Source organism: Solanum dulcamara, chromosome 10 (genome assembly GCF_947179165.1).
Source record: "Solanum dulcamara chromosome 10, daSolDulc1.2, whole genome shotgun sequence".
NCBI classification, from domain to species: Eukaryota; Viridiplantae; Streptophyta; class Magnoliopsida; order Solanales; family Solanaceae; genus Solanum; species Solanum dulcamara.
This window is the reverse complement of record NC_077246.1, coordinates 8493768-8507798: the sequence shown is the minus strand read 5'-3', so window position 1 is coordinate 8507798 and position 14031 is coordinate 8493768. Positions and strand designations below refer to the sequence as shown.

The 14031-nt window shown below is 34.4% G+C and overlaps 2 protein-coding genes and 1 long non-coding RNA gene across 3 annotated transcripts; 2 read left to right on the top strand and 1 right to left on the bottom strand.

The window, feature by feature from the left end:
• Positions 1-537: 537 nt before the first annotated feature.
• Positions 538-3485, bottom strand: LOC129871665 (multiprotein-bridging factor 1b-like). The gene is made up of 4 exons (XM_055946623.1): positions 3278-3485; positions 1359-1442; positions 934-1016; positions 538-846 (listed from the first exon to the last, which is right to left on the bottom strand). Exons 1-4 carry the CDS (start codon positions 3408-3410, stop codon positions 727-729), a joined length of 420 nt encoding a protein of 139 aa, XP_055802598.1. The 5' UTR covers positions 3411-3485; the 3' UTR covers positions 538-726.
• A 4198-nt stretch (positions 3486-7683) lies between these two features.
• On the top strand, positions 7684-9829 carry LOC129870489 (peptide-N4-(N-acetyl-beta-glucosaminyl)asparagine amidase A-like). The gene has a single exon (XM_055945295.1). The coding sequence runs from the start codon at positions 7710-7712 to the stop codon at positions 9579-9581; it is 1872 nt and encodes a 623-aa protein (XP_055801270.1). The 5' UTR covers positions 7684-7709; the 3' UTR covers positions 9582-9829.
• Positions 9830-10646: 817 nt separating this feature from the next.
• Positions 10647-12520, top strand: LOC129870490 (uncharacterized). The gene is made up of 2 exons (XR_008762089.1): positions 10647-10874; positions 11741-12520. It is a non-coding gene; the product is annotated as an uncharacterized LOC129870490 (long non-coding RNA).
• The last annotated feature ends 1511 nt before the right edge of the window (positions 12521-14031 follow it).

Sequence of the window (14031 nt, the reverse complement as noted above, 5' to 3'; positions counted from 1 at the left end):
TTTTTTTTTGTATATTATAGTGTACTCATTTGGGTACACTGGAAGGCATTCTTTTTTTGTTATTGTTCCTTAAAAGATAGTGAGAGCCCCTATCTTCAAAATTTTGGAGGATCCGCCTATGCCTGCTATTAAACTTCCTCCCCGTCCTCCTCCTTCTTCTTCCTCTAATTGTATCACAACTCTCATAGTTATGACACCTCCGTTGCAATTTTACGGGAAAAGCTTGTTATTAGCAAATAATAATGAAGATCGGTAGCTTATTAATAGCAAAAATAATTTCTAGCACTTTTTTGTGGTTTAAAATGAACAAATGTTTCAAATTTCAAAAACGTATAATTAAAAAAAATAATCAAAATTAGCAGTCTTTAGTGGTGGCACCAGCTTCTATTGTCAAGCCTCGATTGCTCTAGTTCCCTACACTGTCATGACACCATTTCACTGCACAAACACCATATTGACCCACAGATTATATCTGTAGAGTAAATGCAAAACTGCTCATACCGAGCTAGCAACCTGTTCATGTTTGCAACAATAATATAGGCATAGAGAAGATCAAGGAAAATTACTCGGTTTAACCAGCAAATTAACATCCACGAATCCAGACGTGAGAACCACCATAGTAGTTAAACAAAACGGTTAAAAGAAAAAGGCTCATGTACATGACCAAGTTTAGGACCCAAAAGATAGTGAGGTCCAAAAGGTTCAGTTTTCCCCCACTCTTGCAGTTTATTTCTTTCCACGAAGTTTCGCACCAAGAGCTCTCTCCAGTTTAGAAATTATCTGTTGGTTTGGAATTGCCTTTCCAGACTCGTACTCCTGAATGATCTGTGGTTTTTCGTTTATCAACTGCACAACAAAAGGATTACCAAAATTATATTGATAGAATGAGTTAAGCCTTAAGCAGGGAGCGCGTGATAGAGAGATAGAGGGTACTTGGGCAAGTTGAGACTGAGTCAGCTTCTTATCCTGCCGAGCTTGCATAATGGCTTTCTTCAATTCAGTAGGTACCTTCTGATCTGAGAACAAAAACAAAAAGTAACACCCGATGTCATCAGCAAAAGATAAAATGTTTGGTTATTTTCCAGGGGCAAACCAATTAAACGTTCAACTTTAGCAATATGCGGGCATTGCCTGAAGGAGAAACCTTTAAAAGGTGTCTGCTTGTCAAATCAGGATGTAACCATAACTTGAACTCACAGAGCAGAGAAGAGCTCTTCTTCTTTTGATAACCGAGAAATTCCTAGAGCTAGTGGCGCATGGTTCAAATCGAGGAAGATAATGGGTCAGAGCAGAGAAAAGCTCTCGAACCGCATTGTATTATAGAAGTGTTTTTAGTAATAATTTCAACTCAAACTTACGTGACAGATTCTCAGTATCTTCATCAAGCTTTCTTGTGTTCAAAGTTGTACTACTGGAGGCAGCCTTGTTTGACCCAGCAGTAGCTGCATCAGAAGATAGATATCGTGAGCACTAAACATTTTTGCTCATTTTCACAACTAAAGGATCCATGTCAACAACAAAAAAAGGTCACATCAACAATGAAGTTTCGCACCGTCTAGCAATAGGCAAAACATAGAACATATGAAAATGTATATATATAAAATAGGACAAAAATATTCATGAAATGGCAAGGATTGGTATTAACCCGGATAGAGAGATACCATTCTATATAGAAATAGGTGCATTCCGACATTAAAGAGTCATTTCCTTCCCGACCCTGACTTCCCAACTTGAGTTATATCAAGAGAAATCGCCATGCAATGACAAAGCGAGAAGGGAAGTGCATATCACTCAGGACCTAGCAGTTTCCACTTAACAATAGCAAAATTCAGATTACTAGTCTCTCTTGTCAAACAAAATAGAAAATTAAACTGCACATAAAGTAACTCAGAGCCACCCTTTCCTAATGTTAAAATAGAGAAGAAAAAAGAAGGGAGATGCCTATAAATAAGGAAATCTATCTACACAGTGAAATTTCTAATTGTCACAAAATCAAAACCAGGAAGAGTAAGTTTTGATATTAACCTAAACGCAGAGAATGAATCGAGACGATATTAACTACTCTAATAAAGTACATAAGCGTGTACTCTCTACAAGCTTAAGCTTTTAGATGAGATGACTATAAACCTTAACATGGTACCAAAGCAGGCTAGGTCACAAGTTTGAGTCTCATCACCACCCATTATCACAAAGAATTACTACGTGTTTGGATCATGAAAAACAATCCGGCCCACGTGAGGGAACATGTTGAGAATATAATTAAGTACATAAAAGTGTAATTTCTCTAACAACTACTAAAACTTTTAGATGAGATGGTTACACACCTTTAACACTTAAACCTACTTACAAAAGATTGGCTAAACTGTGAATTTCTTTCTCGAACAATATGGAAATCATTCCACCTACAACAGGGAAATGATAATAACCTCAATTAACATAAACTAAAGCAGTAAACAGTAAACTCTCCTTGCCCCAAATGTATTGTTTAGGTCCACAAATCTGAAGTAACAACCTTAAACCTTGGTTCGAATCCCATTAGAGGCAACAGTCATTTGTTTCTTCGGAAAAAGCAAAATGAAAACCCTACATGCACTCATTGCAGACCAATGATAGTATAGTACTATACATGACTGCCATAATTGAAACAAAATAGGCTTGATACATAAGCAACCCCTTAAACATACCAGGATATTCCACTTAGACATTTGAACTAAGCCATATTCCAATCAAACCCCACAATTCGAATTTTGAATTTTCTTTTGTGCGTGTTCTCATTCGTCTATTAAGTAGTTAAGTTAACCACATAAAATATGTCACTTCCTTTAATTATATACATTCACCTCAATAAACTATAAAGGATATGATATATTTTGCGTGGTTAATTTAACTATCTAATAGACGAATAAGAATACATACAAAAAATTCAAAATTTAAACCAAAAGTGTCTAATTGAAACACTTTATTAGAAGTTGAGGTGTTCAATTGAAACATAACCTAGTCCGAAAGCAAATGACGATGTATTAAGCCAACAAAGAATATCCATAACACCAAATACTTATATGTAAACAGGAAACCATAGATAAAGCGGTATACGTCGAAAATGGCTGATAACCTAACCGGAAAAAAAACCCTAATTCGTACCAAACAAAAATAACCGGGAATGAAAAAAAGAAGAAGCAGGAAACAGTATAACTCATCGGAAAAAGAAGAAAAAATAGGTAATTTAGAAAATCAATAAGGCTAAGATGAGAAGACTAAAGCATATTTGTATATGAACCTTTTCTGACGGTTTCGATTTCAGCACCGGCTCGTCGGGCGGCGTTGACTGCTTTCTCATCTTTCCGTGCGGCGGAGGTCGGCGCTTTCTTGCGAATCACCACCGGTTCCCAATCTTGTGATAATCCAGCCATCTTTTTGCTTTGTTTGAAAAAATCTCTCTTTATCACTGGTTTTACTGATGGCAGATTCCAATATTTTCCTGTGAAGAAAGAAATCACGCCTAATTTATACAAAATGACCAAAATAGTCCTTAGAAGAAAATGTCCAAAATAGTCCTTAGTGTATGGGTTGCTAAAACGGCTATAGAACTGTTATGATATCGATTATTGATTAATTAGTTATTAATTATTATCGATTTATTTTTCACACGAAAATTTAATTAAGTTGTTGAGTCCATAATCAATGCAATTAGGCTTAGAAAATTACAGTGCTTTACATATATCTTTAAAGTATTTCTTTTTCGAGTCTTTTTCTATTTTTATTTATTATACAAAGAGAGAGGAAATAACAAAATAGGAAATCAAACCTTCTGTAAAAATTAAGGTACTCAACCAATAAAGTTCAAAATTACATCCTTTGAACTTTCAACATGTCTCAAGAAACCAACGATAATATAGGTATAAAGGCAAGACATTTTCTTTTAATGGAATCCACGGTCGTTATTTTTGGATGCGCACAAGGTAAAACTCCGCTCTTATGCAATAGTTTGCAAACTACACAGAAAAGGTAACCCGCTTAGGCAAGTCCGATGTGACGAACTCGATTTAGAAGGCAAACTTCTTGCTTTCAATGGCAATTGGTTTCGAACTTCAGACCTTCAATATGAAAATCCCAAACATTCTTTTCTTGACTGATTTCGGCGCACCTCGATTAATTCCATAAGATATCTGCTACCTCCCACTAAAAACAACTAGTGTAGGAAGACCATTAGGCCAGGATTGTTGAGGTGGATTTCAGATGATCTACCCTAATAATTAACTCAATTGCATCTATGAGCCAGGTCAACAATAACTACTAAGATTATGCTCCAACAACCACAGCCAAGAAGAGAAGTTAAAAAATTCAAAGGCGGGATCAATAATGCTTCATCAATCTCACTCTAATTTCCAAGGACCAAATGAGAGGATCTAATTTGTCATTTTCCTCCAACTTCCCCTTCTAATTTCTTGTCAACCAAATTGAAGAAAATGGTTGAAGCTCATTCCCAAGTTCTTCAATTCAGTTCATTCTTAATTCTATTGCAGATTATTAAGCTAATGATTATAATAACAACAATCATACAGGTCCAGATAGAACGGGATATATATCGAGAAGTCATACAGTCGAGACTAAATTGTTTGGGATTGAGCCATAGTTTCAGTAGCTTCGGTGGTAATTGTAAAAACAAGAAGTACACAGTAGTGGCAGTAGCATTACAACAACAACAAACCCAGTGTAGTCCCACAAATAGGGTGTTGAGAGGCTAGTGTGTACACAGCTTCACCTCCATAGCGGAGAAAAAGAGAACAATCATGGGCTCCTAAAAGTGCAAAAGGCAAAATCTTTAGCTCACATTTTCAATCTTCTGTTTAATTCTTTCTTCCGTAGTGTCAAACTTCTGCTTCTTCTTCTTCCCCTTAACATGGGATCTCTCCTGTTGGCAGCTTTTCTCTTCTTCTTCTTCTTCTTCTTCTCTCTTTTCCTTATGTTCAGTGAAGCTCCAATGGAAAAAGTTATTGCTGATGGTTGAAATGATTGTTATTGATGTGAGTTGAATCAGGAGCAGGGGATGTGAGTTGTAAATTTTGTATAGATTACGATTGTCTGTCGTATTGTGGTTTCAGTTTCAGATTATGATGTTTCTGTTATTCTGTCGCCTTGCATGCTCGGTACGTCATTTTGTACTAACGTCTCCGTTATCCGAGGGTGTTGTATTCATGCCTGTACGTTATCAAGTAAACAGGGATCCTCATTATATGTGGGCTTGTTCAATTGATGGTTGGTACACTTTATTCTTTTCGGATTGACTGCGTCTGAATTTTTCTTTTGCTATATAATGGATATGTCGGGGTCCTATCCCTGAGTGTTAGGGATTTTTCATTTTAGAAGCTTATGGACATTTGTTATGGGTCTGATAGTCAATTATGGCCTTGTTGTCAGTTGTATTCTCAAAGTTTGACCTTGTCGGCCTTGTATATATATTTTTGTGTGTTGGCTTGGCTTTCACGTAGTTATTATATGAAGGACCTTAGCTTGTTAATCTGTCCTGTTATTCTTTTTACTTCTATAATTGATTGGATTTTCAGTTAGTCCGTTTGGTTAAGTGAAACATTAGGTGTCGATCACACATTCACACCTCTCCAAATTTAGAGCGTGACAAAAGCTTTATTGAAATAACGAAAAGTGAAGTTAAATTTTATGTGTGAGTTCTCCATGTTACTATTGAATTAAGAAATTTGAATTGTAATTTATGTTTGATTTGATACTATCTATGGTGTGTCAATAAATGCTTGATTTAGTAGTCTGGTGCCAAAATTTGACAACTCATCCCTACAACTTGTTCTAAATTGGACGACAATATCAAATGAATTATGTTCATTAAGAATTTTTTTAATATGTTCAATAGACAATAAAACGCGAACATATTTAACAAAGAACTCTCATAATATTACGTTTGGATAGGGGTGTTCACAGTTTTGGTTAAAACCAAAACCAAATCAAAAATTTAACCAAATCGAATAAAAAAATCGATATTTGGTTTGGTTTGGTTTTAAATTTGAAAAACCGATAATATTTGGTTTGGTTATGGTTATAGTAAAAAATAATCGAATAAATAACCGAACTAAACCGATAATTATATACATAAAATTTATAATTATTTATATGTATAATATTAGCTTTTCATAAATAATTAAAGATATTTTATACCTTTTTATTATTAATTTAATTTTGATCTACTTATTTTTAAGGCCTATGTCTTAAAAGAATATGTCCAAGTCCAACAATCCAAGCCCAACTCTAAATTCTGATAAGTCGTAAGCACTAAGCAGCATATGTCCAAGTCCAACAATCCAAACCCAACTTTTGATTATATTATGGATTCTCTAGTTAGTTTAGTTTAAATATGTAATTTTTTCATTTTAATTGACAAAGTTGTTTGTATTTTGGAACCTCTGTTTGATTTGTTCTTTTAAATCTAAACTGCGTTGCAAATTTGGTCCACCTGATTTGCCATCAGCATGTCTTTCCCTCAATATGCAGCAATGTTCGCCCTTGTGGGTCGTGAGGAAAAAAAAGATTAATAAGAAATTTGAAGAATGTAGAGAGAGAATATTTGAATTGTCCTGGCTAGTCATAAACCGAATAACCGAACCAAATCGAACCAAACCGACAATAACCAAACCGGTGGTTATTATTTTACTTGATTTGGTTATGGTTTTAGACATTTAAAAACCGATTAAATTGATTTGGTTATGATTTTAATCAATAACCGATCCAAACCGAACCATGAACACCCCTACGTTTGGAACCCTCAATCATATATATATATATAAGACCCATACTTGATGAAATTGCTAAAAGGTAAGTTCAATATTTACACTCAAATTTATTTATATATTATTTATAAATTTCATCTATCTATTCTCTTTTCCTGATCATACAACAAAACCAGACAAGGTGAAATATATTATTGAACCATGTCATACATCCTCTACATTTGAAGACTTACTATTAATTTAAAAAATATCAAACAAGTACAAAAGAAAGAGGTTTAATAGAATACATACATATGTATTATTTTGGATTATTTTTTTATCCATCATGCTACTGGAAAATTTAGATTTCTCAAATGACAGGTAATTAATACAAGGATATTATGCATATGTATTCACAATTTTATTATGGTAAATTGGTAAGATAATAACATTGATATACTGTGTCTATATTTAAGAAAATATTGCATTTTGTGAGTCTATTACTTTAGAATACTTCTTTGTTTTTGTGTATACATATAATTTTCATATTTAATTCAATTTCTCATCCTTCATATAAATAATTGATTGAACCTCTAAATGAATTAAATTAATTTTCATAAAGTTGAAAATATCAAATGAAAAAAGAGATAATGTTCACAAACATATTTCAATTATCATTTTTTTTGATTATTTTCATATCTTAAGTATCTATTTTTTTATTTAAATTATTATTATTTATATATTAAAATACATTTTAATTATTAATTATCTTTTTTTTTTAAACATGATGATAGTTTAATAATAATTAATGCATTTTAAAACAAGTATTTTTAATATATAGGATAATCAAAAAGAGCTGAAGAAAGTAGTTATATAATAATAATTAAGTGATAGTTAAAGCGTGAAATTCGAGAGTACTAAAACTTTCGTCTGCACTATATATTGACCACTAAATTAATAGAACATACCATCAGAATGGCATTCTTCTTCCTCTCTTTCCTCTTCTTGATTTTTTTCTCTGTACTTCAACCACCACTCTTTTCCTCAGCAACTCTTCATGGTACCTCTCTCTTTAGATCACAACTCATTACCCAACTAGACTCTTCTTCTAAGAACAAGAATGCCACCCCCACAACCTATTTTGAAGTTACCAAACCTATAAATCTCCCAAAAACCAATCCTTGTTCATACCTAGTCCTTCAACATGATTTTGGTTACACATATGGAAAACCCCCTTTTCTTGCAAACTACACCCCCCCTTTAAATTGCCCATCTCAGAAATTTTCCAAGATTGTGTTGGAATGGAAAGCAACTTGTAAAGGAAGGCAATTTGATAGAATTTTTGGGGTTTGGCTTAGTGGGGTTGAGATTTTCAGAAGCTGCACTGCTGAACCAAGGGCTAATGGGATTGTTTGGACTGTCAAGAAGGATATTACAAGGTATTACTCTTTGCTTATGATGAAAAATCAAATTCTTGCTGTTTATATGGGGAATTTAGTTGATAGTACCTATACTGGTGTATACCACGTGGAACTTTTTATTCATTTTTATCCTGTTGAAGAAATGTATAGTGATTATAAGCGAAATTCGGATTATTCGTATGTGGCATTTGATTCTTGGGCTGATTTGATCTTACCCATTTCGAGAAATATGCCGTTGAATGATGGATTGTGGTTTGAGGTTGAGAATTCTACAGATTTTCTGTCAAAAGAGTTTAAAATTCCCCAAAATGCTTATAGGGCTGTGCTGGAAATTTATGTTTCATTTCATGAGAATGATGAATTTTGGTATAGTAATCCACCGAACGATTACATTAGTGCGAATAACCTCACTGATACGCCAGGGAATGGGGCTTTTAGGGAAGTAGTAGTTAGTGTGGATGATGTAGTGGTTGGTGCAGTTTGGCCGTTCACTGTGATCTATACCGGGGGTGTAAATCCCCTCTTGTGGAGACCTATCAGTGGAATCGGCTCGTTTGATCTTCCTTCGTATGATATTGAAATCACGCCATATTTAGGAAAGATTTTAGATGGAAATACACATAAGATTTCATTCAGTGTCACAAATGCTCTTAATGTGTGGTACATTGATGCAAATTTGCATCTTTGGTTGGATGAGAAGAGTATAAAGACAGAAGGGAAGTTATTGAAGTACAGTAGTCTGCCCCTTTCGTTTTCTGTTGTGACAAATTTTACAGGCATTGATGGATCTTTCGTCACAAATGCTAGTAGATCAATCACATTGACAGGATGGGTAAAGTCATCCTATGGGAATATCACTACTAAGTCAGCTCAAGGTTTAAGTTATAGTAACTATATGGTGGCAGGAAACGGAGGAAACTTGCAAAATGTGGATCAGATTATTTATTTCAATGAAACTGTTGATGTCAAGATGCCATCTTCTTCTGTCCAGTCTCTTGAGTCCTTTAAAAAGTATCTGCTTCTCTTGCATTCTGACAATGTAGACAAAGGAGATGAAAGCTATGCCTCAATCTCAAATGTTACATTGGGATTTGATGATAAGATGGTAAAGACTTCCAGGTACGGATCATCAGCCAGCTCTACTGAAAATATGCAAAAAGCACAGGGCCAAATTCTTGTAAAGGGCCATTTAGTAGTCAGCGGAGTTGGGAGTACCCAACAGGTCTACAAATATAAGGACAATTCATGTTGCTACTCCAGGAACATAAGCAGCTCAAATTACAAAATACATTATGATAAAGTCACCGATAGTTGCCTCAGAAGCACTTTGCGTCGTTTGCCTTTCAGCTTTGGCAAATTTAGGTCTATTCCTGCTCAAAGGATCTCTTTGGCATCTCATTTTGGTGATGTTAAAGATGGCGTCTGATATTTCTCCATTTCACTGTCTTCCACTCCTTCACCATAGTTGTTCATCTATTTGAACAGCTATCAAAGAAGTTATCAACTGTCACAGACTTCAATTATGATTAAGGCAATACTTCTGCATTGCCTTTTCTGTTATTTCTTTTCTTCAGGTTTTCACTTTGTGCAATAAGAGACAAGTTTCAAACAATAGCACCACCTTGTCATTTGTGTTTCTCCGTATTCCAAGATTAAACTTAACTGGAACTGTCACCAATGGTGTTCCCTGGGAGAATGATACTTAAAATGATATTACATGGATCACTTTGTTGGTGTACTTACAATTAGGTGTCTGGAATTATATGAGCCTATATTTGTTCCCTTTTTTCCTCTTGAACATGAAAATTACGTCATGAAAAAAATTGCATTGTTTTTTCCCACCCTCCGGCCAGTTCAATGGATTAAGTCCACCTTCTTCAAGGGAAAAAAGAATAAAAACAGTGGGGGTTTAGGGGAATTTATATAGTAAGACTTGTATGGAAATTTCTCTATACATCTGTTCCTGGAGAATTTATGTTTTGCTTTTAATGATTTCAGTATTTCTGTTGTAAGTTCCATTCACGATTTGGCATTCGAGAAAGGTATTGTATGTTTCTCTTCCTATGAGTCATAGAGAAACACTCTGATTTATATGCAGTAGATGCTAAAGTTTCGAACTTTATTTTTATTTCTTCTTGCTCTTTCTTTTCTTTCTTTTTTGGCAGGGTTGTGGGGTTGGGGCAGGTGTTATCTACATTCTTGTCTAGCTTCACAGTTATTTCTGTTAAAAAAGGGAAATGAAAGCAGAAAAAGAATGAATTGGTAATGGGAACTTACAAGATCTTGATAAATTGGGAGGAAGTATGGCCTTTGTAATCGTAGTTTGGAAAGAGACGGTAAAACATATATGAATCATGAATTCTTCAAAGCAGGAAATCATGAGTTTATAGCAGAACAAGTCCTCCTCAGAGTGATCAAGCTTATTTTGTATTTATTTTAATTGAAAAAGAAGGGACTGAATTTCAATTGAGTTTATTCATGAGGTATCTGAGTTTCAATTAGTTCTAGAAGTTCTCTTCCTTCCTATCTGTTCTACAATTTACTATTTTTAGTGTTGTATTTATTTCTGTTTACATTGTACCATGCAAACAGATATGATAGTTGCTAAATATAGTAGTTTTAAAGCGATTCTGGAGCTTATTGCAAACAGATTGTGATTCATGGGGCAGCAACTTCTTCCTGAGATTTGGGACTTCTGGGTCAAGGCTTTTATGATGAGGTAAGTTATATTATTTTGTTAGTCAGAAAGCTGTGAGTTGTTCTCTTGGCACCCTTGGCCTAACGGTCAATAAAGTTGGTGAAAACCTTGGAGACCAAGGTTCAAATTTAGACAAAAATATACACTTGGTGATTTCTTCGTGTTTGTTTATATTTTGGTAGGTCTCTACCTAATACTATATCTGTGTTGGTAGGAGGTAGTTGGTACCTAATTGAGGGTTTGCATATGCTGGCCCGAGCTATTATTCAAAAAACAAACAAACTGTGAGCTGTTTCCTGCTAAAGACCTTGATGTCAAATTCTTTGAGTGGTCATATTCTTTCAGGGAAATGTTGGGTAGAGAGGTGAATAGTGGAAATTTACTAAAAATCTCACTTGTGCTGCTTTTCTTTTTTTACATGAAATGGTACATTTCCCATTTTGAAACCTTATTCATCAATCAACTACTCATCAATCACAAGCTAGTTGGGGATTTGGAATCTTGCACGCCGAGGTTAAAAGTGAAACTTCAGGCAAGTTGTGTACTATCTAACGATTTTTATTAGCAATTGTCGAATGTAAAGGTTGTATAGTTTAGGAAACTACAACGATTGCACGTTGTCATAGAAGTTGTAAGTCCTTGAAATTTTGGTGGTTTAGGGGATAGGAAATTAGGTTCTGCGAACCATGTTATCCTCGATATAAATATTCTGTCATTGCACTTTTTGCCTTCTTGATGATTGGGGTGTGGTAAAGGATTATTATTTGAATGCCTCAAATCAAATAGTAGTCACTTTGGCTGTGTTTGCATGCTATTCCTTTGTCACTCATTATGAGATTATGAGAAACGAAAACTTCCTTCTATTTCCTTTTTTAAACATCTCGCAGGTTTCAAGTGCAGAAGTTAAGTCAATTAAAAGAAAGCGCCCTGAAACTGTCAAACATCACTTCACAACTTATATGGAAGTGATGGACTTCTTGCATAGATGAAAAATACTGAAGCTGATGTAATAGGACTGAACTGGAGACTGGATAATCCACTTTGCGGATACGACCAAAATCGATTAAATTTGCTCAATTGTTCTTCATCGACATTGATGCAGGTATTTTTTTATTTCAATGATACAAAAATCTATTCAAATTTGCTTGTTGAAAACTTTATAGTAAAACGTATATATATATATATATATACATACCCAGACCCCATGTTGTGGGATTTCACTGGGTTGTTGTTGTTGTATATATATATATATATACGCACATACACATCGATTTGCATATACAAATTAACGATTGGATAAATTTGTATATTTTTGCTCCCTGTTGGAGATCAATATAGTTAATTTTGCTCTCGTAGATATAAATAGCAATTCGTGTATCCCTTGTCCATCATTGGTGTGTCATTTGCACGACATTGACACAGTAATTTGCAGGTGAAACCATTAATACAGAAGTCGATTGTTGTATTTTTTAAATTCTGAAATAGTCTTGAGACAATGGCAAGCATAATGGTCAACATAAGTTGTGTATGTTTCCTATGGAGAATTAGTTGATGTAACTTCAAAGAAGCTTGGTGTCGATTTGAGTTGTGTTATAAATGCTATATACATACAATTATTATTTTTATGAAGTTGCTAATTAGCTTTTAATTAGCAAAATTTACCTGTAATTATTTTATAAACAATTTAACTGTATAAATATTTTTTATAATATTAGCTGTGCGTATATATTAAACTTCTACCAAAAATAGCATATACAGAGGTGAAGAAAAAGAGGAAGCAAAACTAAAGCGCAGACTCAAAAAATTATTACTCCCTTCATTCATATTAGTATATTTTGTTTTTAAATTAGGTATACTTTTTAAGAATTTCACTCATCCCTAAATTATCCTTAATTAAATAGTAAATATTTAATCTTGACTATATAAAAACCCCACTAATCTAAATAAAAATAAATTTGAAAAAAGGACAAATAATATCTTCTTGATTATACTTGACATTGAGAGGAATCGCTCCTCGACAGTACTAGTTAGAACTAAACTTTTAACCTTTAAAATTGATTATGTAAAAAAAAATATTTACTTTAAACTAAATATATAAATTGAAAATATCATATAATATAGACCCACAAAGAAAACATCACCAACAAATCTTAGTAATACAGTAGGATAATATTAATAGTGAGCATTACTAGCAGTGTTGGTGAATGGTGATGTTATATAGTGACATCATTATTAAGAAATTTTATTATTAGTTGGCGGAATTCATCAGTGATCCCCTAAAGTTGGCATCAACTTTTACTTAGACACCTCAACTAGGCTTTGCTCATTTTAGACACCTCAAGTAAGGCCTCAATGTGTCATTTTGACACTTTTTTGACAATCACCCAAATATATAAAGTGTGTGTAATGCACTCGCCGATGACGTATCAAAAGTGGCGAATTAAACGAAGAAACGTGGCATATATATGTATATATCAAAAATAATTCTTAAATAATGACTTTTCAGTAGAAAAGAATGACTAATAACTTGATGACATGCGACATTTTTTAATCCAAATAATATATTTTTTTTTAAAAAAAGAAAAATCAACTTCTATTAACCCCACACCCTCCTAGTGGTCTCTCCAGCACCACCCACCCCTCTCGTCGTCTTCTCCACCGAAATTCATTGGAGCATTAATGCTTGCTGTTGTTGATGTTGTTGTTGCCGCTGCTGTTGTTGTTGATGTTGCTGCCGGAGTGCGAGCTTTGCTTGCTAGAGAAGAAAGGATGTTGGTATGGTTGGAGAAAACGGGTGGTCTGATTGTTTGTTTTGTCGGATTCCGATGGTGCCGGGTTGCTCGTGGTCATTTGGTTCAGTGGCTCATTGGTGCTGCTGAGGAACAATGAGAGGTGAGATTTGGTTGGAGGCTGGGAAAGGGAAAGAAGAGATGAGGGTGGCGAGGCGCGGTGGTTCTGGGAGGAGCAGTGGAGATCTGGTGGTGAGAAATGGTGGGAAAAAAACAACAAAGAGGTCTTTGGGCGGGAGGTGATGGTGTTAGTTCGTGGTCGAAGAAGGCAACAAAACAAAAAAAAGTGGTTAAGCTTGAGGAAATCTTGTGACATTCGAATTCACTTTATATTTGGCTCAAAGCTATTTTACCATGAAAAATGGTAGCTAGAAAATGGAGAAGAACAA

What these genes read in the sequence shown, in the direction of transcription:
- LOC129870489 (XM_055945295.1), top strand. Translation starts at nt 7,710, where the DNA reads ATGGCATTCTTCTTCCTCTCTTTCCTCTTCTTGATTTTTTTCTCTGTA.
- LOC129871665 (XM_055946623.1), bottom strand. Translation starts at nt 3,410, where the DNA reads ATGGCTGGATTATCACAAGATTGGGAACCGGTGGTGATTCGCAAGAAA. An exon ending in AATCGAAACCGTCAGAAAAG is followed by an intron (nt 1,443 to 3,277) that starts GTTCATATACAA and finishes CTTCTGATGCAG; the next exon opens with CTACTGCTGGGTCAAACAAG. An exon ending in CTCAGTCTCAACTTGCCCAA is followed by an intron (nt 847 to 933) that starts GTACCCTCTATC and finishes TTTGTTGTGCAG; the next exon opens with TTGATAAACGAAAAACCACA.